We start from the raw sequence: 25,936 nt of genomic DNA on the forward strand, positions 1-25,936 counted from the left end.
GAGATTTCAACATATGATGTCACTCTTCTCTGAGGAAAGCAATTTCTTGTACTGAGACGAAAAACAAACGTGGTAATATGGGCCTATGCTTTCCTACCTTCTGAAAGAAATCCTCTCCTCCATTGGTCCTTCCTTCACTGGCCGCTGGGGGAAGAAAGAAAGACATGATCAGAATGGTCAAAATTAGAGAGCTCCAAATGCACACAGGCCAAACATAACAGACTGGTTTCAATATATTTACATTTCTCTCACATATAACTTCACATGGTACCGTGCACGAATTGCCTTTAAATTATGAGACATTCCTCTGTAGATGCATTTGACCTGTAAATCTAAGTGAAGCTGTTTTTAAAAAAAGAGTAGTAGAACAGTGAAATAAAACATAATAATGGCTCTATTTGCTCGACTGTGTCGTTTAAATAATAAATAAATATAAATAAAGAGTAAATAAGACATTTCCCATCAGACTCCCTTCCCTGATACACAGAGCGGTGCAACGATACATGAGATCAGCAGGAAGAGTTTTTCCTGATTCACGCAAAAATGCCTCAGGCATCAGGAGGTGATGTTTGAGTTGAAGTAAACCACATACATTTCAAATACACAAATTTGATTACACTGTATGGTGGGTATGTTTGCACTATATTGTGCTGTAAAACAGTACCTGTATGTGTGTGCATGTCCTTTCTTAATTACATGCGTTTAATATTAGGACAATTGAACTAATAATAAAGAGATGATAATGAAAAATGAAAATCAGAATAATCATAATCTGTTATATCCAACAGTTCCATCTTACATTACTCAGCATTCCAAAGCTTTTATTAGCCCTCTTTTTCTATTTTAGTAAATTACCAACTCAATAAAACACACCAGAACCCTTGGTTTTAACTTGAGAAGAGAGCAATTTGTTCTGCAACTAAAAGCCCCCTTACAAACTCTGTTCTTAATACAGAGATTAAACAAGGATCTTACAGAAGATCAGATCGACAAACCCCAACAGAGAAAAAAATGGAATAAAAATCATTAGCCTAACCTCTAAGAGACCACACGTCATGTCAGCAAAAGCACATCTGTCAAAAAAAATCTACCATCCTGCCAAAAGCAGAATTAAAAACAGACAGGGAAAAAAAAAAGCTGGAACAAGATATCACTGATTAAACAGATAATAACAAACATCCTCCCTCTACGTGAAACATTCTAGCTTAACAGAGAAACTGAAACTTGCTTCACTGAAAGGTTTCTCTGAAAAAGAAGAGAAAACAAGCTGCTTATCTCTGAGCCCCATAATATTCCATCAGATCCATCATCTGCTCTTTGCCTGCTGGCCCATTCTGTACAGCCAATCAAGCAAGGACAAGATGATGACATCATGTGAAACGACTGGGAAACAGTATGAAAACTGAGGGAACATTCACTTCTGGCATTCTAGCACAATAAAACAGAGAGGGAGGACGAAAAAGGAAGGGGGAAGTGAGAGAGGGAGAGGGACAGGGAGAGCAAACTTGAGGATGACACTGTGTATCTATGTAGAAGTCCTACCAGCAATCTCTCTTTACATGTGTGAGTGCTACAGGGAACTAGTGTAAATCATCAAGCGGCCATTTAAACTAACCATCACGCAAGAAGTCAATGCAGAGGAATATCTGAAGCCTTCAACATTACATTTAAAGTCTAGGTTACCTAAGGACAACCCTTATCTTTACTTCACAGTGGAATTGCCTTCTTTAAGAAGTTGTAGAAATCCACCCCTGCGTTTTTCATGTGAAATATCTGAATCAGTATCAGCAAATATTTTTCTAAAATACTTAAATGTCTCTATAAAAAGCAACCCCTTTCAGTACCACATATCCAAAGAGATAGGAATCCAAAAGTGTTTGGAGTGGGCCAAGAAAACAGACTAACGTGACCTTTTGTGATACTCTCTGTGTTATCTAACACAGTGCTAGTGTTACTGTCAATATGAAGATAATAAAAACAGCGTATGATAACCAGTGTTGAAAACTTTGGCTTATTTTTCTGCCAATGCTGTTTGATGACAGAGGGCTACCAGTGTTCTTTTGTGTTAATATTAGAAACCATCTGAACTTACGCGAGCTACCAGGGTGTGTTGGTTACATTAAAGCATGAAGACTGTGGAGAAAACTTAAGGTAACTCCACCTCGCAACAATAAAACACACTCTGAAGAGCACAGAAAGGGAATGATATTCTTCATTTAGTTTGAGAGGTGAGCAAAATGTAAACAGACGCTTGGCGTGTCCTTAGAGCTGTGCCTGACAGCACACATGCCAAGGAGGACACCTCAAGTGCAGCTGCCTCGCTAAAACACACACACACAGGCACACACACCCTCTCACATACACACAGACAAAGAGAAAGGGAGCACAGAAACAAACAGAGGGAGAGAGAGAGAGAGAGACAGAGAGAGACAGAGAGAGACAGAGAGAGAGAGAGAAAAGCTCATAAGCAATTTAGCACAGCGCACTCCACAGCCACAGTGCAGTCAATGCATTTGCATGTGACAAAATAATTAACAGTTCAAAGACACTGATTGACCCCCAAGTGCATTACTGATGTGATCTCTTTTCCTCCCCAGAGCCCTCTGACTCAGAGGAATCAACCAGTGCTGCTGTACAATCCCAACTCAATCCCAGTTCAGGTGCACAAATCAGACCAGAGTGCTTCCAGCACACCAGTCCAATGCATTAGGCCAAACGTTCTGCGCGTTCCAATGGATAAGCCAGTCTTGTGAAAATCTCTCCGGGGCTGACTTTGGAGGATGTACTGACATCAGACACATTTGTTGATACTGCAAGCCCTGAAAGCACATCAGGTTTCTTCATTAAAAAGTTTTACTAAAGTCTTTCTGTCTCTCTTTTTTCATTTCTCTTTGTATTTCTCTCATACATACACCACTGCACCACTGACTCAGCGTAAGTCGAAGAGGAGTCATAATTTACGCATAACATACACAGTACACATGAATAAATGCATCTTTCATGCAATCCAAACTCTGCCTCCATTTGAAAAACTTTTCTAACCCATATATTATATTTAGTCTGAGGATAAAGAAGGCTGGGATACCACAGAGATCTCTCTCCCCTCTGCTGGCGATGCAATGCCCCATACTAAACATTTCAGTGCCCACAGTATAAGCAGTTAAGCAAGAGACAGTGCTATTCTTTTACCTTGGTCAATCGTGGGGATAAATGTACTATGTTTTAGCTTGATGTATATCCAGTGTAGCAGACAGTCTGCTTGTGAAGCATGTTTAATTAAAAGCAAGTGCAAAATGAAAAGAAACATGGGAGGACAAACACAAACACACATGTGCACACACACACACACACACATGAATACACACGCATGCACACACACACACACACACACACACACATAAATACATACGCACACACACGCACACACACGCACGCACACACACACGCGCGCGGGCACACACTTAGTCCAGAACTCATGATGTATCCAGAGGAGAGGACAGCAGGAGTGGGGTAAGCAAGACAGACACACACAGACACACAAAGTGAGACAAAAATAAATCAGAGATAAATTTCATCTACTCTGAACTGGCAAATTACATTACATTATTTGAAGACTCATTAAATTAACTACTTTCCTTTAATTCAATTCAGTTTTTTCCTCATGTGTATATTTGTTTTTGTGAACTGATGCAGAATAGATTTGATCTGTCTAATAACCATCAGATGAAAGAGACTTTCAGTGTACATAGTGGTTGAGTTTGATAGTATAACCAAGCCAAACAGAACAGGCAATAATAAACACTGAATAAGGTTGTGGAGTCAATAGTGTGTGTGTGTGTCCTTCCATGTCTACATACAAATCAGCAGCTTCATAAGCTCTACATTATCCTATGAGAAGTTCTGCATGTGTATTCAACAATAATTATTATTGTTGAATACACATGCCATTCGAATTAACCACTCATGAAATGAGACCGCAAGCCTTTCAAACATCTCTCATAAACTAGACACCCTCCTGAAGGAAGTGAATGAACTAAATTAGGATTTGCAAGGACCACTATCAAGCCATATGTGTCAAAACAGTTTTCCGTTCTCTGTCCCTTGTTATGGATCCATTTGACAGCTCTGATAATTCATATATTTTATAAGCAACTACAGAAAACATAGATCATTATTATATCATCTCTCATTCGTGTCAAATTGGGCAAAAAAAACAAGAAACCAGTTACAAGGCCAGTAGCAACTGAAGGAACAGAACAAACTTACTCATATGCTAGGCTTAGATATGTACAATTATACATAAGTATATGCACTCAGGCATACGCAAAAATTTATGTTATAATTCTCCTCCAGTCACTCACACGCGCACATAAGCACGCTGACCTACATTCACATGTACACACACATACACACACACACAAAGACTGAGAAAAAAATAGCAAACCACAAACCAGAGAGAATGTGAATGTGAAGCGTGTGTGAGAGCAGTGGTTGACTGGGAGAGAAGTAGAAAAGCAGGAATAACTTTTCAGTTTCTTTTGCAGTTCTGGGCCTAAGGATATGAGTCAGGATGGACAGAACAGGGCCCCGGATAGAGCCATCCGACTCCCGCCCTCTCTTCCAATCCTAATGAAAGGCAGCTTTTTCCACACAGTAAACCTACAAAGCTAACCAAAATCTCCAAGCCTTCATCACGCTCTGTCTGTAGGAGGAATTTGTCTTGTAAGCAGGTTGTGGATGATTGTTTAATTACATCAATATGTTTCAAATCCGTTTATGTCAGATACAGGGGCAGCTACACAGGACTCAGACTGAAACACTGACAGACAGCGCAGGAGACAGAGGTTATGATGAAAGAAAGACTGGTGCCATTTTATTACCATTCAGTTTTATTAAACATCATGGAAAAATTGCCTTTCATGAAAACTATACTGTTTCTTTTGTATTGTATATACTATGTGAAAAATCATTTCAACCCTTAGCAGTATTTTCTGAATGTTTATGGTTTTGGAAAGTCTAAATAAAGATGTCATGATCTGTTTTGCACACAATCACACTCGCACCCGCATTCACACACACACACACACACACAAACATAAACACCCACTCACCCAAACACCCACACACACTCACCCAAACACCCACCCAAACACACACACACACTTCAGATCTGAAGCAACAGGCTGGTGTTTCCCTGGCAACACTACAGTTGTGAGCAAGCCTAAAGCACATTCCCCAAAACAGAGCTCACTTCCTGTCCATGCAAGCACTCACACACAAACATGCACACACATGGAGAAACACACAAAATTAGCATCTGTACTCACACAGGCATGCACAGAAAATATAAGTACATGCAGACCCAAGGCATTAGACAAATAGACATAGACATGGAATACATAGACATCCTACATAGACATAGACTAGAGACAAATACAATAAATATGAAACTGCCTGAGTGCAAAAACTAAATATATACCCATTTTTAATTTAAAAAATAGCCCTTGTTATCTCAGCAGGGTTGTACCTTATATTAAATGAACAAGGGTGATATGAATCCAAAATCCATTCAGAATATTCTATACTGCTCACCTTCTGTTTTTATATTTCACTATAAAACATACAGTATTAAAATAAAAACAGGGTTCCAGAACGTTCTGCCATTCAAGGTTTAGGTGAAAATCACAGCCTTTATGTATCTGATCTCAAAATGATTTCCATATGTTTCCTACTATTCCTGTGTCTAATGGAGAGCACACATACCAAAGCCAAGCACAGGATCTCTCTCTCTCTCTCTCTCTCTCTCTCTCTCTCTCTCTCGCTCCCTCTCTCTCTCTCTCTCTCTTCCTCCCTCTCTTTCTCTTTCTCTTTCTCTCTTTCTGTGTGTGTGTGTGTGTGTCCTAATTTTACTACACCTGAAACCAATGAACTTGGCTTAACTAATGGGAACTGCTGTGGCATTTAAATTAATTAATTAATTAATTTATTCAGCTTGGTGTGGCAAATTCATAGGTAAAACAACAAACCCACACACAATTCTTTCCACTCATTTCTTTGTAAATATCAAAGTCATAACCTACAAGTTATACTGTTCCCCACCTCACACCACCCTTACATCTGCCCTCTACAACACACTACTGACTGGAGACAGATGGCTATGAGCAAAATTGTAAAATGCGTATTAAAATTAAGCTTTTTCATTCCTTGAATGTCATATTATGATTTGAAACAGCTATAATTTTGGGAGTTTGTAGACATATTTGGACGTTAAACGTTGTATGACCATCTACTCTCTCAAACTGATTTACACAAGTTTCCTGGAAAGGGGAGAAGCCAGAAGTGCCTTAACCGACAATAAAACCTCATACACAAACATACACCCAGACAATAGAGTCATTATCAGTAAACGTCTGGGTAGTTCTGCCCACTCATGAGCAAACTCACACCATCAACACTCTCTAAACCAAAGAAAACGTCTCCATATGGTACAACTGAAGACAAATCACAGAACATAAATGATCAATCATTAAGAAAAAATAATAGATTCCCATTGAACTAATGAGAGATGATAGAAAAGAACAAATCTAAAATGGAATTTCAAGATGATCCAAGAATAACAGCCCTCCTGTATGTGTGTGTGTGTGTGTTTCTTTGTGTATTTGAGATAGCTCAATACATCCTGTTTGTTTAAAAGATCCAATAAAAAGGGTTCATATATGGTTTCACGGTTCATATAATGCAGTCAGTCATCCTGAAACACACTTTGACCAACAGATCAAAGGTGAGAGGTGAAACCACACACAGCATTCTCCACAGACATCAGCACATCCAACCCAAGATGTCTCTAAAACACAACTCTGACAATTAAGTAACAGATGTCTCAAAACACACACACACACACACACACCCACACACCCACATGTGGCAGAGAAATGGAGGGATGGCAGCCGATTTCATGAGTTTCCAGGAAAAGGCAGTGATGACATGCTGCTTTGAGGAATGTACTTTTCTGCAACGATACACAGCCAAACCCATAGAGGAGGAGAAACAAACCTGACACCATGGCCATCCCTCTGTCAGTACTCTCTTTCTTACGAACTCACACTTGCTAAGTTTTTCTTGTACCTCTCTAACAGTCGGTCAGAAACTCTGTGACTCATATGTCTTTTTATAACGTCCTCTTGTCTGCTCTTTACAAATTACTTCACACTGTCTCATTTGTGTTTTCAATCTGGTCTCTCTCTCTCTCTCTCTCTCTCACACACACACACACAAACAAACACATGTGCAGATGCACACATGGGGTTACCTCACTACAGGTTTTTAAAAAATTGTTAGTGTCACAGTGGCCCCTGACTCATTATCTAATAAAACTGAGTGGGGAAAATAATGATATGTATGGTACGAATCTCATTACTCATCTAAACATAGAAATACTGAACAGAAAACCACCTATACTGCCAACTTCTGATACTGTGAAAATCTTCCATTGTGGAACAGAAAGGGCCAATGTTCATTCATTCATTCATCTCTGATTTTGATGATCATGACAGCTGACTTAAAAACAAATTTTCAACTGTCATGATGACATTTGACTTATGATGGTTTGTTAAAGTGTTGACTAGATCTCTCATAATTTCCCATGCAGATGGTGCTTGTTTGGCTTCCTGAGGCAATAGGGCTGATGTCATTCTGTTTAAATAAGTATATAAGATAGGAGGACACTCCTAGAAGCCCAGCCATACAGAGGTTTGAATGATTGGTGACTACAGCAGTCTGTTTAGTCTGGACTAATATCCTGCGTAGGACAGAGACACATGCTAACATTAGTCTAACGCATTTCTTTCTCTCTCTCTCTCTCTCTCTCTCTCTCTCTCTCACACACACACACACACACACACACACACACACACACACACACACTCCACCTGCTCTGCCCTCTTTGTAATTATTTTTTAGACGTAGAGAAAATGTTTTTTGTGAATAGACACTGCATTCTCAGCAGTGGCTCCTGCTGGCCGAGTCAGGTATCAAACTATATCCACAGGAAATTAAAACTGTTTCCATCACAATTTTTTTTTTTTAAAAATATAACACCTAAAAGATACTTGTCTGCTTGAAAAGTATATCTGTCTTCAAAAGGCGTTCTTATACTCATTTGCTTGAATATCTTCTCAAGGTCTTCCATGTACGTAAAACAGACGTGGCTTGACAGGCTGAGGTCATTGGTACATTGGCATGTTGGGAAGTGAAACGTTTCTTCCCATACGATGGTACGCACAACTTCAGTAGGTTTAACCAAAATGATCTCATTAAAGACAGAAAGTCTGGTGAGGTGGACAAAATCTACTTTTCAAAGCAGAAACTTTAAAAAAGTATTTGTTTTTAGACTACAGCTCAGAACAATTATAGAATGATCAAACGGATTATCATTAAGTAGAATATTATTTTTAGGTAATGGGTTCTAGTGACAGATGGAGATGGAGGAATTTGAGGTGATGAGATGTTAACTTGATTTCCATGCCAAGTGGACTACCACTCTGAATCCAGGGGACCTCTGGAACGAATAAACGCCCTACAACTTTTCATGGTTCACCTAAATTCATCCATGTGGCCAGGAAATGTTTAATTAATTTCCAATTCCCCGGCTCTGTATTGTTCAGTATGGAATATTTATGTACCTAGTAACATGACCTCCAATTTCTTGCGATCGACACGAAACCTTTCCTCGCTCCACTCCGGGTCGGTCGAAGCAATGGGTCCTGCGTAATCATCCTCGGACACGGGGACGGGAGAATCAGTACTCCGTTCACTGTTCGAGCCTTGGTCCGACTGTTGCAAATATCCACTCAAAGGGTCACAATTAGCGGCCATTGCGTTACGAGGAACCGCTCACTGAAACCTCTCTATTCCAAACGTATTCAAAGCAGAGCTGAGATTTTCTTTCCCAAATAAGAAACTTCCTTCACTCTACCCATTTGTTGAATAAAAGACAAGAATCATTTTCATCTGAGGCTGAGGCTTGCCAATAGATCGTTTCTTGTCCGCTTAAAGCCTTCTCCCCCGACGGCGTACTGGACCCATTCCCCTATTCCCTTCTCCACCAGATCCAGAACACATAAGTTTAAGGAGCCAGATGAAATCTCTTGGGAACGTTCACGTGCTAAAATCACCGCCCACTCTCCTCCCAAACTTTTCAGAATGCGCGTCTGGAGTCAAGAAGTTGCTGCCAACTTAAACGAGATCATACATTCAAGGTTCAGTTAACGGATTTCAAGGTAAATATCGCCTGGAGTACTTTGCATATCGAGATCTTTTTAATTCTGATGTCCCCAAATATAACCCATACTGTTGTTTTTATGAATTTTTCATTATGTTGCATTGTACTTCAGACATAGTAATGAATTTATACTTCAGACTGGGCAACTTTTTAGAGTCCCTTTGATTCTTTTTGCGATGACCGCAATATCTTATCTAAAAATCTAAGATCAGTAGATTAGGTAAAGAATAAGACAGGAGATAATAGGGATTAAAGGAAACAATGAATAAAAGTATTCTCCAAGTTTGAGTCAAAACTAATTTTTTCTTACATTATGTCTTTTCCGCCTTTGCGTCATCACAGACGTCTATGTGATTATGCAGCAGTCATATATATGTGGCCAGTGATGTCTTTAAATCGAAATAATGATTCAATACTGCCATCTTGTGTAAAAAGGAGAAAGTAATCTTTATGTTGTGAATGAGTTCAACAAGACTGAGCCTTAATAAATTATTGTAACAGTGGAGGTCTAGGGTGGTTAGTCAAGCAAAAATGCTGAACTTGCCAGGCAACTCAAGCATCAATTCATTGACACTGTCACTTTCCCTATTTGACAGTAAGATGCCTTTTGTCTGTCTGGAGATCCACAAATTTAGATTGATTTTACATATAATTATTTGCAATCATAACAGAGTAGATTAGTATCCTTTAATTAAACAGAAAAAAATGTCTACAAAATATTATCACTAAACAAAACAGACAACAGGACTACTGTTTCACTTTTTTTAATGCAAAACAATAGAAATACTTCCAGTATAGTTTTTATACTATACAATAAAAATCTCTAAAAGAAAAGAAACGTGTACCTATACTATGGGAAAATAAACAATTGCATTTTTTACTACTTGATGGCTCACTTAAGTAGTAGGTGAATAATAATTTATATTTTATTGTTTTTCGTAAACAATGAAAAAAAAGAATATGCTTCAATGCATAAACCAGCAAGTTTGGGGCAGAGGGTTTCTTTTTGAAAAGAAAAAGAAAAAGAAAAAAAAAAAACTCCTCTTGATTCAGTATGGATAATGGGTGTTTACAGTACATTTGTGGTCAACATTATCACCCACATTCATCCGTTATCATTCCATCCCACTCTGTTACATTGCATACTTCTGAGTCCAGTCTCTGGCTAGCCTGTTGTACCTGTGACAAAAAGGACAGCGGGTTCAGGAGATTAGAATAATCTAGTTGTAAAAGAGCACCAATCTAAAAAAAAAAAGCACTGATGAAACAGAACCATGAAAATGATGAAGAAGTGGGAGGAATGTGTTTTCCCATTTAAAAGTGACTGGTAAAAACAATTAATTACACTTTGTGATGGTCACTTACTTGTCCTTGTCTGACTTGTAGATATGTGCAATATCTGGAACTAAGGGATCATCAGGATTGGGGTCACATAGCAATGAACATATGGATAATAACACTGGAAGACCAAGAAGAGACTGGTCAGTGAGAAAATACATCAACTCCTGAGCAAACAACTGATTTTTGATGGAAACACATAAAAAATATATATATATATAAATAAATAAATAATAATAATAATAAAAAACATATATCAGATTTACCTTTGGATACTGTTAGAGCAGGGGACCACTGAGATCTCAAGATATCCAGACAAATGCTACCGTTACTGTTGATGTTTGGGTGGTATATTTTAGTTGTGAAGGCTACCTATGAGGTAAAGACAGCACAGAGTGTTTCATCAAGTATAAACCAGCTTAAATGGTCAGCAGCAAGTGTTGGCTTTCACAGCCAGCTTTTGTTTAGTTACTTGCCTTTGGTGGTTTGAAGGGATAGTCTGTGGGGAAATGAATAGTGAGGAAGAAAACTCCTCCCTGATATGGACTATCACCCTGAGAGAGAGAGAGAGAGAGAGAGAGAGAGAGAGAGAGAGAGAGAGAGAGAGGGACGAAGAGAGAAGTGTTTTAGAGAGAGTCTCTTTCAGAGAAACAGCAAGATCAGTTAACACACAACAAATTAATAAAATTAGAAATAGGCAAAGATGAAAGAATATTTTTACTCACTGGTCCCATAATGGTTGCTTGCCAATGAAACACTGCAAAAGAGGGGACAGTGGATTTGAGAATCAGTCCCTGATCAAATCAATTTTGTTAAAAATTACTTTAAATAAATAAATAAAAAATAGGTGTTTAAGTGACTGCAAGTTTGATTTATTGTGTGACCTTTCATACATTATATTAAAGAAACTCACAGTCTTCACCCACTGGTCCAGCCGAACACTGAGAAGGAGGGTCCCGCTGTAAGTCAATTAGCTCCTGTGAATATGCAGTATGAACACATTTTTAAAAAGTCAGTTCAGAGCTCTACTTAAGGTCCCACAACAATCTCCAATATCTTTCTCTATAAACAATAACACTGATGAACATTGTACAAAAACTTTTTCCCCCAAAGTAATTGTGAATTTGGATATTTATAGGCAACCCATACATTAAGACACAAAAAGATGTTTTAATTGAAGCTGTGCCCTGCTAGAACGTTTTTGAGCGTGTGCTCGTATGACGTCAGATACTCCGGTGTATTCCTATTTAACGTTATCTATACAAGCAGGAAAATCACAGGCCCAATGATGCTACCGTGAACAGAAAAGAATAAAGCTTTTAACAATAACTCAACTCATGATCACAGTTCCAGAAGATGCCCTTTAAACGAACCAAGTTAATTACACTTCAAAAGGAGACCCGACAATAAGAAAGCAATACCAGCTATTCATTTGAAACGTAGACCCTAATGACATTACGCAATATTTTTAGAGAAAGATAAAAACTGTCGAATCCTAAACCCTTTAGTTAACATTAAATGAAACAAGTTTGCAAAACAATTGACATGAAGTGGGTCATAATGTGGCCGTCCGAACATAAATATGTTCAGTTAATTAACTACATAGTCTGTTTAATAAATAAATAAATAAAGGAACACCACGAATTTAACGAGTTAATCAAATAAAAGTACCCCAAGGAGAAAATAAGGATTAAGTACCACGCGACCAGTGTTGTTTTTCTTGTTACTAACGTAAAATATGAGTTAACTTTGACTACTACTCTTTTCAATACAACGGGGCTGGAAAAATAAGAACTTGTTGTAAGAACGTTAAGTAAAAAATGTTAAATCGACCATAGACAGAATACATTCGATATTTCCAGTCAACGGATTTAAAACGACAATTGCTAGTACACCATTAGCGAAGTCTTTGTTCTTGACATCGAGCGGAGTCCAGCTTTGGTTAGCTGAGCTATCTGGCTAACTTGGCTAACATTACAAATGACACATAACGCCAGTAGTTTGGTAGCTATCTTGGTGGTTATTAGTCCACGGTGCAGTTATTCAGGAGATGTTCGATCGATATAATAACATTCTAGGTGTCTATCGATATAACTGCTGACATGACATCAATCTCTAAATGAGAAGAAAATAACATTTACCTTCTGTATTCTTTTCAAAGCCATAACTACGTTCCCCTGGCTCTCTCCAGCGCAATACTGCACAACAACTGATCTGACCGGATATCCGCCGAAGTGCTGGAATCATACGTCATCCTGCTCAGACGATCCAATCAGTGCATTCCCTCGAGAAGGCTTTTCTAATATACCATGAAAGAAAGAAAGAAAGAAAGAAAGAAAGAAAGAAAGAAAAAACATTTTAGGATTTACCACATAGTTAGTATACCTCATAGAGGCACCTGAATGAGTTACCAGCATAAGTTTTATGCATGAAATTACTACAAAGATGCAGTGGCAAAATACACTTGCCGGTAAGAATGAAACTGACAGACAGCACACTGAATTACACTATTCAAGCACTTGTAGTGCGAAATATTGTGAGGAGAGTGGACAACTCCAGCAGGTCTAGCAGCGGGGCAGCGACGAAGTAGACAAGAAAAATCTCAACGATAACATCCAGCGTCACGTAGGCAAACTGCTTTGTGTTATGAATTAATATACTCCCCTTATTATGACTTTATGATGAACACATCACTTCACTGATAATAAAAAAAAACATCTATTGATATTATGATGACATGCCTAGCCTCAGGAGGGTATTTTCATGTCTACAACTCATAGCAGAAAAAATATTTAAAAAAATACTTCATACCTCAATAATATCCCTGTTTCACAAAATGCTGACATCAACAGACGCTCATGGGTCTTATTTTAATAACAAAACAAAACAAACAAAACCGCTGACCAAGTTAAATGTTCAATAAGGTCTTCATACCACAAGGTCTCTTCATCCACATCATCCCATCAGATTTGCCAGTTGTCTTGACAGGAATCTTGGCTGCTGCTAAGACTTGCACTGGGCTCTCCAATGCACTTTGATCTAACAGCAACATTTGGAGAAACATTTAGAATTAAAAACAAGTCGTTTTTTCATATAGTCAGTACTACGACACATTTCAAGTTTCAGTTTTTAAAAACGAGAAATGTTATGTGAGAAATGTTAATTTGGTGTGTCAAAGTGGAGTTCGAGACAGAATCCATCTAAAATCAAGATAGAGGCGATGAACATTTTCAGGTATAGCACCATGGTGCCCCCTGCTGCTTTGAAAGTCTAGTGTTAGAATAGAATTAAAAAGGTTAAGCCGTTTTGGAAAGTGCTTGATTAATGTCTGACGGAGAGTCAGTATGTGTGTGTATGTGAGTGAGTGAGCATGTATGTGTTATTATTGTATGTGTCATTATTGTGTGTGTGTGTGTGTGTGTGTGTGTGGTTGTACAGAGTTTAATTCACAAAACGTGTTTAATTCACAAATAAGTTTCTTAACTAATGCTCAGACTTTTCATTGAAATGCGGACACAATGTATGTGTCCGTATCAAAATCGTGATCTTTTGTCTTGTATAGTACGTCTGAAATATCACATTATTCTACCCTTAAAAGTATCGCTCGCTACTGTATTGTGGCGCTCCAGAGAAACGTATGGGTACAGTCTGGCGAATGCCGTCATTACGCACGACTACTTTGCGATTACGCGGTGAACGTCCGTCCAATCGGCTGTGGATCCAGAAGCCTAGTGAAGAAGCAGATGATATGGCAGCTTTGTGAGCGACCAGGTGGAACTTGCTTTGTTAATTTGGGTTATTCGCGGAACATGAAGATCTTTTAATGTGTAGACGGTAACACAAAAACCGTGCAAAATGATTTACTTAATAATAGTTTCAGCATTTTCCGGAGCAATCATTACGCTGCTATTACAGTTACTGCTGCTCTACCGGAGAAGCCCGGAGCCAATAGCTAGGACAGTGCAATATGTCAAAGCAGTGCCTGATCCCGCATTGAAGGATTACTTTAATAACCAACATTCTGAATTAGGCCAGCCGCAGCAAGACAATACAGCATCTATTATATCCAAACAACAAGAGGCCGCTTCTCCAAGGCAACAGGAAACGAATGTTCTCAGCTGTAGCCCCAAACAACAGGCACAGTCGCCGCCGCCTTCTCAAAGCGAGACCCCCCAAACATCCAAAGCGGAGACGTGCGATTTTCTGAACGCTATATTTTTATTTCTGTTCCGGGAGCTTCGTGACACACCGGTCGTCAGACACTGGATCACCAAAAAGATCAAGGTGGAGTTTGAGGAGCTGCTACAAACCAAGACAGCTGGGAGGTTGTTGGAGGGACTAAGTCTTCGGGATATATCACTGGGCAATTCTTTGCCGGTGTTCAAGACGGCAAAACTTATGAAGCCAGTGGCCCTTGATGAGGACGAAATGCCAGAGGAGCTCAATTTCGAGGTGGATCTCGAGTACAACGGCGGGTTCCACCTAGCAATCGATGTAGATTTAGTATTTGGGAAATCTGCCTACTTATTTGTCAAGATGACCCGTGTGGTTGGGCGTCTGAGGCTTCAGTTCACTCACATGCCTTTTACGCACTGGTCTTTCTCGTTTCTCGAGGATCCACTAATAGACTTCGAGGTTAAGTCACAATTTGAAGGCCGTCCCCTTCCACAGCTCACCTCTATTATCGTGAACCAGTTGAAGAGAGTCATCAAGAAGAAACATACGTTGCCAAATTACAAAATAAGGTAAACGTCTCCATTCAGTTAAAACTGAGCACGTGTGTCTAATGTTCTGATGCTGTGAATTTGAAAATTGTTGCATGATTTTGTTAATGAAACGTCCTTTGCTCGTATGTCAACCTGACACTCAGGTCTGAAGAGAATTTACCTCAGCGGTGACCAGTCAAGGTTTCTCCTTTTCTCAGAGAAGAACATTTTTAATATAATTGCTACCATGGCAACTTTAGTGAGATCTAACAGATTTAGTAAGTGATATCAGCGATGATATCATTGATTTGTCTCCTGTGACAGTATAGGCCTACTCATACTATCAGTAATTCAATTTCAGAGTTGATACACTCTCAGATGTTAAAGACACAACTCATAATGAATGGGGAGAATGCACCTGTTGCTTTTCTGGAATCTGAAGTTGTTGGTCTTTTTGACATGTTCAGATCATGGGTACTACATCCGAATGAGGCACAGTGGTGCCATGGCACCACAATGAGAAAATTTTGAAATGATTGGCAGATCTGTGTGAAAACAGAAGCCAGTGTAGAACAGACACACGTTGCATATTTCGAAACAGAAAAGGGAAACGGTTGACAGTCAGATTCTTGGTTCCTCCTGATTCTTTCTTTCACTTGTCCTCTCTTTCTGGCTCATAAACAAATAAGTTAGACTTGTTCACTGGATTCTCCTGTCTCACTTTAATGGGAAAACCTTTTTTTGGATGGAACACAATTCAAAAAATAACATGATTTAGAGCAATGAAGAACATCCACAGTCGAATATGTTTAGAAGTCGGAATTGATCTTTGTCCTATCCTGTCAGCCCCAAGCTGAAGTGTCTCCTCCTCTTCCTCCTCCTCCTCCTCATCGTCTCTGAAGCTTATTTTTGAAATTGGATACATCAGTGAAGACGGGCTCACTTACATTTCCAAATGATTCCATTTTGGGTGTTTCACAAAAATGTCTCTGAATAAGCTATGCCTACATTAATATGACTGACACAACTAAAATATGTTTGACATGTTCTTTGGAACTCATGTAGAGAGTAGTCACTAATGGACTATTATGTTGAAAATTAGGGGCACAAGCCTGTTTTAGTTATGTTGTAGGTGCTGTGATTTTTTTTGTTCTCATAATCTATAATAGCCCAGACTATTGCTTCTTTTGTGTTGCTATGCTGTGACACTGCAATTTGCTGTCACCAGTCATATTCAGAATATACTCTCTCTCTCTCTCTCTCTCTCTCTCTCTGTGTTCCTCTGGTTGACTGCACTGAATATGTGCAAGTGATTCTTCAGAGTGTTTTTGGGCTTCTGTTGGGAAACAAAAGCCTGCTGTATAGTGTCCTGGATGACCTTTGATGTTGACAGAACTGTCATTGACTTTATAGACTGGATGCTGCTAATATCATAGCGCTCAGCGTTCCTGTTGTTTTACCAAACAACCCTTTCATTGATCTGCATGACGTAATGTAAAAGAACAGCTTGCTAAATATATGCTGTTGTGATGAACTGCCTCTTCATCTAATACTCTTGTATAAGGTCTATCACATGCTGGAAGTGGCTTTGGGGGGTTTGGCTTACCCACGCAACTACAGTCTGTGTGCATCAGTAGTTCGTGACAAGTGCTGTGGCAGCATTTAACAGGAGTGCCCTCAATTATAAAGCACAATGACCCATGAGACAGGGTTGCCTCTGTAGGGGTCACATTGCTAGCATAGTGCTATGCCCAATATGGCATCCAGAGAGAGAGAGAGAGAAATTCATGTCTCAATAACAGACTTTCTCTGTTCTCCTTTAGTTCTGATGCTATTAAAGTGATGTGGTTATGCGCTGTTGTTTAGCCATGACATTCATTTGTTGTGCACTGTTAAAACGGCTTTTCTTCAAAACTGGATTGAATAACGAGTTTCAAGTTGTTAGACATACGGAGGCTTTGGTCTGAATTCTCATAAAGGGCAATAAGGGTAACACTTTAATATATAGGACTTAGTTGGCTTGATTTTTAATGCAGCATGAACATTAAAGTTCCAAGAAATATTTGGTTTTTTTTCCAGCTGGTGTGTTTGCTCTTTGTTTTGCTTGAGAACTGCAAAACTGCTTGAGGAAAACAAACATTCATTTTCCTCGAAACAGTCCTACAATGTATTATGAGAGAGTGTGGGACAGTAAACCGCATTGTTTCATTATAATGGCTTGTTATTTAACTGGTAAATCATAACATGATTGTTTATTAAAGTTCAGACTCTTATTTACCCTGTGTATTTTTCTGTAAGAGGGTAAAATACCGCATTTTCTCTTAGAGATACTAAAAACAGAACAAAGTTCTTAGGGAGCTAGCATTTAATTGAGGAGAAAGTCAGAGAGAGAGAGAGAAAATATAACTGTCCAGGAATAAAGCAGTAAGCAGTGAAATTGACAGTTTGTCTCAAAATGAAGACAGAACAACAAATTTTTTTGGTGAAAAAATGATTCCCAAGAGAAACATATGCCTGAGGATCTTTGATTAATGCATTACTCAGCATATTCCCTCAGATGGCAGGCTTGGGGAGTATCAAATGCTGTGTCAACACTGAGATGAGGGAACAGACATGGCATGGAGATCAGATACCACTCAGACTGTGTCTGGGGCAGCACAGAAATAATACTGTGACCTATGGTGGCAGTAAAGAATGGAGATTGGCCTTTAGTTAGCAACATTTGTTTAACTAAGCTCTTTTTGACACTTTGAGATTATGGATGGACAAGAAGAGAACAGAAACTGTAGTCTCTTGTCTCACCATTAAAACCCACATCAGTAAAGAATGTACAGTCAATTGTCCCTGGAAGAGAAATCCCTGGAATTTTGCAAAAGCTCATTATCCACCTAGAAACCATAAAGAATTCTTAGAATATTCTCTGACCAAGCAGCGTATGTTAGCTCCTCATTTGCCGTAACAAAGCTTTCCCTTGGTATTAGTATACACAGTAGGTTGTTTAAAGTGGTGGAAGAAGTGTCCTGGAGTTCACCTGCATCAGTGATGTGTAAAGTAACAGTTTGAACTGATTTCACCTCTAAATACTGAGAGATTCCAAAATTGTAGTTTAACTGCATGCTACACGGAAAATACCAGAATAATGACTGGTATTGCTCATCTTCTCTCCCTTTCCTCTAAAGATAATACAGTATAAATGTAACTTGTATAATACTAGTTTTTGGAAGTGTTTTGTGCAGAGGTTGCTTTCAGACTGCTCAGGGGTTGCTTTTGGGTGGTTTGCATGAGTTTGGAGAGTGGAGGTATAGTCGGATTGGCCTCATGAAGTTAGACATGTTTTGTGAAATGGTGGTGATTAAGTGATTTGAGATGATGTAATCTGAAACAGAATGGAGCACTGTAGGCCTGTATATGCACAGTGTCACAGATGGCCCAACACTGGAGGCTAAGTGTTGAGGGGGTGGGGCGGGAGGTAATCCAAACATGGGCTCTCTATCTCTCTTGTTCTTTCTCTCTCTATCTCTCTGCATCCCCCACTCTCTTACTCACTGTCTCTGTCTTTCTCACCCTGTGTTAGATAGAGTAATAAATATTCTGTATTACACCAGCACATAAGGAAAGATGAGGTTTTATTGGTCTAGAAAAGAAAAATATATGAATATGAGGCAAAAAATTGTCGCCTCGTTCTAAGATAGATTGAAATGCCTACCATTGGACATCACTCAAGTGGTATCATCTCTGCCCAGATTGCCAGACTACTTTTCATTAAGTATGAAGTAGCCTCATGTTCACTGTGTGTATGAAGTTGAGAGACAGTATGTTATTTTTGAAGATATCAACTCTCCTCTGGATATTTAACATTTTAACGAGGATGTGTTGAACATTAATAAATCCCAGTTTGGCTTCAACTGCTGTCAACCACCAGGGTGCTGCTGTCACTGAACTGGTCGCTTCATCTCATCTCATTTTATTTTTATTTTCTGGTTAAGCTGTGTGTGTGTGTGTGTGTGTGTGTGTGTGTGTGTGTGTGTGTGTGTGTGAAATCATCTGCGTAATCCGTAAAAGCTGTCATGACATGCTCTTGCTTCTCAAATGCCACTATCTTTTCACCAGACCTTTTAGTGCTGAGATGTTATCCTTACATTGTTCATGGACCTTTTCAGATGGACAGCTTCAGTTTGGCTTTACAATATGAGTGCATTTAAATCACATAGTACAATATATAGTACACCTTCATCTAGAACATCTTTGGTAGAGTCCTTAAGGCTCTCTGATACTTAACACGTGTTCTGTACCTGGGGGCTGTATTGGCCCTGTTGCTTAGTCTGAGGCACCAAAGGCCTGATAGCCCACGCCAAGATGATGGCCTGGATTTGCATTGGTTTCCAATTACGTCAAAGCCATCTGATGTCATGTCTGGACAGGTGTAGTGTTTGGTGTGTTGGCTGGAGGCAGCAGGCAAAGTGCAGTATTTCATACTGAGAGTGTCACTGGATAGAAACCTTTTGTGCTTTGTTAAAATGGCTTTTATCAACCAGGTCAACTAGGTGAAATATGCTTGGAGGAGTTTTCATTTCTCACCATTTGTGGTGGACATGTTATATGTTTATCATTTAAGTGTATGTTTTATAAATTTTTTACATCAAGGGAATCTTTGGTCCTCTTGTTTATTGATATGTCTGCTGAGGGTGCTCAGGTCTTGTGTTCTAGCTGTAGAAACCTGCTGACATTTATCCTTACCTCTCTATCAGGGGCTGTTTTTGTCTCCATGGTAAAACAGAGCATGCATGCTTGCTCTTCTGTTTACGTGGTTTGTGAGATAGCGGTTTAAATGATTGAGGTGAACAGTCATGCTTTAATCACATTTTTACATCAGCACTTTCACAGGAAGGAAAAGCACAGCGTCATCTTTGGGTTAGCAAAATCAGTACAACAAGCTGCTTGAAATGCTTGGATCACACACCTGAACCTGCTGTCACATCAGTCTTTGGGTAACTCTTAGTACAGCTACTCTCAGGCTTCTTCTAATGCCTTATGCTGGAACATTCCTCTGAATGTGTGAGCAAAAGCTTTTTCAATGGTCTGAAACATGAAGAAATGCTGTCCTTGATGGAACGATATGTGTAAAATCAAAGTAGTTTGGGTCGTAAAGAACTCATTGAAACAAAATACGAACTTGATACCATCATAAATAAGAAAACCCAATTCCTTATACAGAGACTCCGGCATAACCATTTTGAACAAAATGACAAATCTGGACAGTATCTGGCAAATCAACTAAAAAGACAACAAGAAAAAACAATCATACCAGTCATTAAAAACTCTGAAGGGAAAACCGTGTCCACTCCAAATGATATCTCAGCAACCTTTCAGTCCTTTTATTACAACCTTTACAAATCCAACTGTACATGTGATCCCTCTGCAATTCAAACTTTTCTTGACAATATCAAACTCCCCAGGCTAAATAAAACTCAAGTAATAAATCTAGATCGACCACTTTCATCAGACGATTTTAAAAAAGCACTGTTTTCAATGCCAAATAACAAAGCACCTGGAGCCGATGGTTTCCCAGCAGAATTTTACAAACATTTCTGGCCAACAATATCACCATTATTCATAAAAATGACCGCTGAAATTCAACATTCCTCTGTCATTCCACCCCATATGAATACAGCACTTATATCACTCCTCCTTAAGCCTAATAAAGACCCAACTCTCTGCTCAAGCTATCGCCCATTATCTCTCATTAACACAGACATTAAAATCATCAGTAAAGCACTAGCTATGAGATTAGAAACAGTCATCTCTTCTATAATACACCCTGATCAAACAGGCTTCATTAAAGGTAGGCATTCAACAAATAACATGCGCCGTCTATTCAATCTAATCAGTATAGCCAAAACCCAAACAAACAATACAGTCATCCTGTCATTAGATGCAGAAAAAGCATTTGACCGTGTTAACTGGACATTCTTATTCTCCACATTAGAAAGATTTGGTTTTGGGGATTCATTTATCCAATGGATTAAAATTTTGTACAACTCACCCACAGCATCAGTAATCACAAATGGCATAATTTCACAACGTTTCACACTTCACAGAGGTACAAGACAAGGATGCCCACTCTCACCCCTACTATTTGCCCTGTTTATTGAACCCCTAGCAGCTGCCATCCGCCAAAACACCCAAATCACTGGTATCACCACTCTGAACACAACCCACAAAGTCAGTCTATATGCAGATGACCTATTACTATATGCACAAAACCCTCTTACATCACTCCCAGCCATTTTCAATCTGATTGGGACATTTTCTGCCATCTCAGAATATTCAATCAACTGGTCAAAATCCATTATTCTCCCAGTTAACCAGGACCAGTGGAATGCTGTGACACCCAGGCTCTCACTAAACATCCCTACAGGTAACATTCGATATCTTGGCATTGATATTTCCTCCAACCTTTCAGATTTGTTTGAATTGAACTTCACACCAATTCTTAAAACCACTGAAAAGTGTTTAAGTTGTTGGAATAACTTACCACTCTCACTTGCTGGCCGCATAGCTGCAGTGAAAATGTCAATCCTACCAAGAATCAACTATCTCTTTTCAATGACTCCCGTCTTCCCAACACCCAACTGGTTTTCTACTCTAAACTCAATAATCACAAAATTTTACTGGAAAAATAAACAACCAAGAATTAAACTCTCAACACTCCAGGAAAGCAAACAGCTTGGTGGCTTAAATGCCCCAAACTTTCTCCATTACTTCTTAGCTCATCAGTTACAGTACATAATGAAATGGACATATTCAGACATGCAACAAGATCCTTGGCTTGAAACTGAACAGTCAGCTTGTGAAGAATTCTCTATTAAAGACTTGCCATTCTTACCCCAATCAATCAAAAAACATAACTGCTATAAGGTCATCACCATTTCAACAACCCTGGAAGCTTGGTGGAAAACCAATAAGATCACAAATCACCCACTTAAACCATGTAAACTCACACCAATTTGGAACAACCCCGATTTCTTAATCAATAAGACCGCCTTCACATTTAATACCTGGAAAAGTAAGGGAATCACCCACTTACAACACCTGTTTGCAAATGATAAATTCTTAACCATCCATGAACTAACACAGAAATATAACATGACCCAACCAAACTTTTTACAGTACCTCCAGCTTAAAAATGCACTAAAAAATAAAATACAACTTTCCAACATTGATTTACAACCACCACCATTAATAGAAAAGATAGCATCCATTTCAACATCTGAGAAACCTTTATCTAAAATATATAAACACATATCATCACCAAAAGAAGAAGCACTACCTATACCAATAACAAACTGGGAAAAAGATTTAAAAATTAAGACTGATCTCAGTTTCTGGAAACAAATATGTAGCAACATCTTCTCCATGACAAACAACTCCCAACTACAGCTAATCCAGTATAAGGTCATGCACAGAACACACATCACCACCCGTAGAATGCACCTCATGGGCTTCACCAATACAGATATCTGTCCACAATGCACCCTCAACACAATAGATTGTTATTATCACTCTTTCTGGCAATGCACACCAACCAAAAATTTCTGGCAAGCCATAATATTTGAACTCTCCAAATTTCTGGGTCACAGCATTCCACTGTCCCCGTCCCTTTGCCTTCTAGGAGATCTCACACCCATCAGTCATATTCACAAATACCACAAGATCATACTTGTCACCTTAACAATAGCCAAAAAAACAATACTCCTAAACTGGAAATACAGGCACAAACTTTCAATATCACGATGGCTTAATCTGTTAACAGACTACCTCTCAATGGAACGAATCACAGCTAAAAACAATAAACAGACCAAATTATTCAGTAACACCTGGGAACCCATCCTTGTAGCTCTGAACTTTCCAACAAATTGACCCCCCCCCCCCCCCCCCCTTTTTTTTTTTTTTTTTTTTTTTTTCTTCCTCTCTCTCCCCCTTCTTCCTTCTTCTCCCCTTTTCCTTTAATGGTATCTAAATGTTATCTTCCTGCTTCATTACTATCACTACATTATTATTATTTATTATTATTACTATTATTACTAGTACTACCATTATCATTATTACTGACCTTTCCTACTAGTATCATTGTCACTGCTATCACTTATGATCACTCAGTGTTATAACTATACCGATGATGATGATTATTATTATTGTTGTTGTTGTTGTTGTTGTTGTTGTTATTGCTGATATTGTTATTGTCCTTTTTCTTCCTCCTCCTCATCTACTCCTCCTTCTTCTTTCCCCTCTTCTTCTTCAACTGTACCATAATGGCTCTGTGACAGGATCAATGTGATGCCTTGTTCTATGTTATGTGTCCCATGTGTGTGTATGTATGTCTGTATGTATCAACAATTAAAAAAAAACAAAAAAAAAAAAAACAAAGTAGTTTGGGTATTTTTACCGGGCAAACAGAGAGAAAGAAACTGAGTGCAAGTTGTTGGTCAGAGTGAATTCAGCACAATACTCTGAAAAAATTTCCTAGCTAAGAGTAGCTATTTCTCCATGATTTCTCCAACAATAATATTATATTTTTATTACAATAAACCACAATTTCTGCAGTCTGATGTTACTACGAAGTAATTATTGTTCGATCCCTGTACTATTTGTAGGTAGGAGCAGCTATAGCAGCATTGTGTGATTTGTATTTCTGATTCCCTGGATAATATGTACTATGAGAAAGCTCTTGATATCGGAACCCTTTTAGCTCCCTGGCCTCTTACACTTTCAGCTGTGTGGACTCTTATGTAATTGCTCTCCAGACATCTGTTATCATTTCCTGCTTTCCCATCTCTTGCTACATCTCCTTCTCTTTTTTCCCTCTCTTACATTCTTTTTGGGCTCAGCTGTGCAGAACTTATTATTTTTACATCCGTGTGGAATTGTGAGGTCATAGTGGCATTTCTGCATTCTACATTCTGTTTATAATTCTGCAGTCATAATCATAGGTATGTCGTCACAATGGAGACAGTGGTTCGACTCTTTGTACAGTGTCATTTACTGTATGTTTAATCCCAAGTGTGAGCTGATAAAAGTGGTGTTATTGGCTGGCAAAAGGTTGAAGACAACCATAAACTGTGATAACAGACCACTGTGTAAACACAGTCCAGGCAAACTGCAACCCTCAGTAGTATCATTTTTGGTGTTTGACCTCTTTTCTTACTGGCCCTGCAGCTTACATAAGGCTTTCTCTGAAACCTGTGGTCAAGTTTCCAATTAAGAAATCTCTTGAAAGACCCAGTTGGTCATGCATTGTAGCACTGGCTTAATGAAAGTAGCCCAGTGTCTCCCCGGAAATGAATTTGTCAGATAGCCTACCTCTTCCAGTTACATCATGTACATTAATGTGTTCAGTACCGATCAGGATGTGCGTTTGACTGATCTGCTGGCTGATCCAGCCTCCTCTCTGTTACATTTTAGCCTTGTGATTGAACAGCTTCTGTGCAGTCTCTCACACAGAACAATAGATCTGAGAACACAGATCTCAGCTCATCTTTCTCAGGTGTCCATCACCTAAGCTGCTGGATCATGACAGAATGGACCTGGAGTATTTCAGTTGTCTTGTGGAGGCCTCTGTGTTGCTTCAAGTCATTGGCACAATGTGCCCCTCATAAAAGCTGAAATCATAGTTTAGCAGCAGTGCATTTGATTTGCTCAAGAACAGATTTTTTTTCTAAAATAGAAAATAAAAACCGGCTTGTCAAATAAAAGTATATGGTAAGATTCAGTGAGCACATATGCCGTGAGGTGGAGAACAGGTGTTTTAATGTCTTTGTGCATTACATGAATGATTACAGTAACAGTGACCATATGGTGCATCTCTTATAGTCTCCAGAGAGGCACTTTCAGGCCAAGGTGAAATAGTGTAAGGTCTGCTGTAAGAGAGTATGATTAATATGCTGGTGGTTTAAATCACTTCTTAATTTATTTGAATTACCAAAAAAGATCTGATAAACGAGCGCGAGTTATCTATGGGTGGATTATGTACTGAAAATTTTCAAACAGAATATTCAGAATATTATGCACAGCGTATTCCTGCTTTTGAGACTTTACTAACTAAAATGCATGTATATACATTAAATACTGTGTCTGGAAACGCATAAAAACAATTGTTTCCTCTCATAGCACTGTATATATTTGGTTACAATTCTGCCACATCTCCCTCTGTATAAAGTTAAGTATTAATCCATGAGAGAGCTGCAAATCTGTGCAGAACTTGGTGATTCAGGTTGCCATGGTAAATGGCCCACTCATTATTCGTAAAGCTTTTGACCTCCCCAAAACTAAGTAGCATTAGAGGATATTACCACAAACGACAGAACAGACACTAAAGGGTAGAATGTATTAACCTCAGAGAAATAATTGGACAAAGGATTTTTTTAAAAAACTCAGTATTTTTTGGCAGTGCTGGTGTGCGGAAGTTATTTTGTCTAAGTCAGTGAAACAGACAGTTTGGTTCAAGTTTTAAGTATGCAGTTAATAGCATTCTTATGTTTGGTATGTATATGCAAACTACATGCAAAGCTATTATGGGTTTTTTGCTTATTGCCATGATTTGGTCCATATTGTT

The 25,936-nt window shown here is 38.8% G+C and overlaps 3 protein-coding genes across 4 annotated transcripts in view; 1 reads left to right on the plus strand and 2 right to left on the minus strand.

Annotated features, from left to right (window-relative positions):
• bicc1a (BicC family RNA binding protein 1a) overlaps positions 1-8,874 on the minus strand; it is a 39,190-nt gene extending 30,316 nt beyond the window's left edge. For both annotated transcript variants that reach the window (XM_030786904.1, XM_030786903.1), the window contains exons 1-2: positions 8,682-8,874; positions 98-144 (exon numbers count right to left, since the gene is read on the minus strand). In XM_030786904.1, coding sequence (XP_030642764.1) covers positions 98-144; positions 8,682-8,874 — 240 coding nt within the window. The remainder of the gene's footprint in view (positions 1-97; positions 145-8,681) is intronic.
• A 1,223-nt stretch (positions 8,875-10,097) lies between these two features.
• On the minus strand, positions 10,098-12,801 carry ube2d1a (ubiquitin-conjugating enzyme E2D 1a). The gene is made up of 7 exons (XM_030785860.1): positions 12,760-12,801; positions 11,532-11,595; positions 11,344-11,375; positions 11,095-11,172; positions 10,885-10,990; positions 10,646-10,739; positions 10,098-10,459 (listed from the first exon to the last, which is right to left on the minus strand). Exons 1-7 carry the CDS (start codon positions 12,781-12,783, stop codon positions 10,414-10,416), a joined length of 444 nt encoding a protein of 147 aa, XP_030641720.1. The 5' UTR covers positions 12,784-12,801; the 3' UTR covers positions 10,098-10,413.
• A 1,672-nt stretch (positions 12,802-14,473) lies between these two features.
• Positions 14,474-25,936, plus strand: part of pdzd8 (PDZ domain containing 8) — a 36,117-nt gene continuing 24,654 nt past the window's right edge. Inside the window, exon 1 of the mRNA XM_030786494.1 lies at positions 14,474-15,363. Within this exon, the coding sequence (XP_030642354.1) occupies positions 14,474-15,363 (890 nt within the window). The remainder of the gene's footprint in view (positions 15,364-25,936) is intronic.

This window comes from Chanos chanos, chromosome 10 (assembly GCF_902362185.1).
Source record: "Chanos chanos chromosome 10, fChaCha1.1, whole genome shotgun sequence".
NCBI lineage: Eukaryota > Metazoa > Chordata > Actinopteri > Gonorynchiformes > Chanidae > Chanos > Chanos chanos.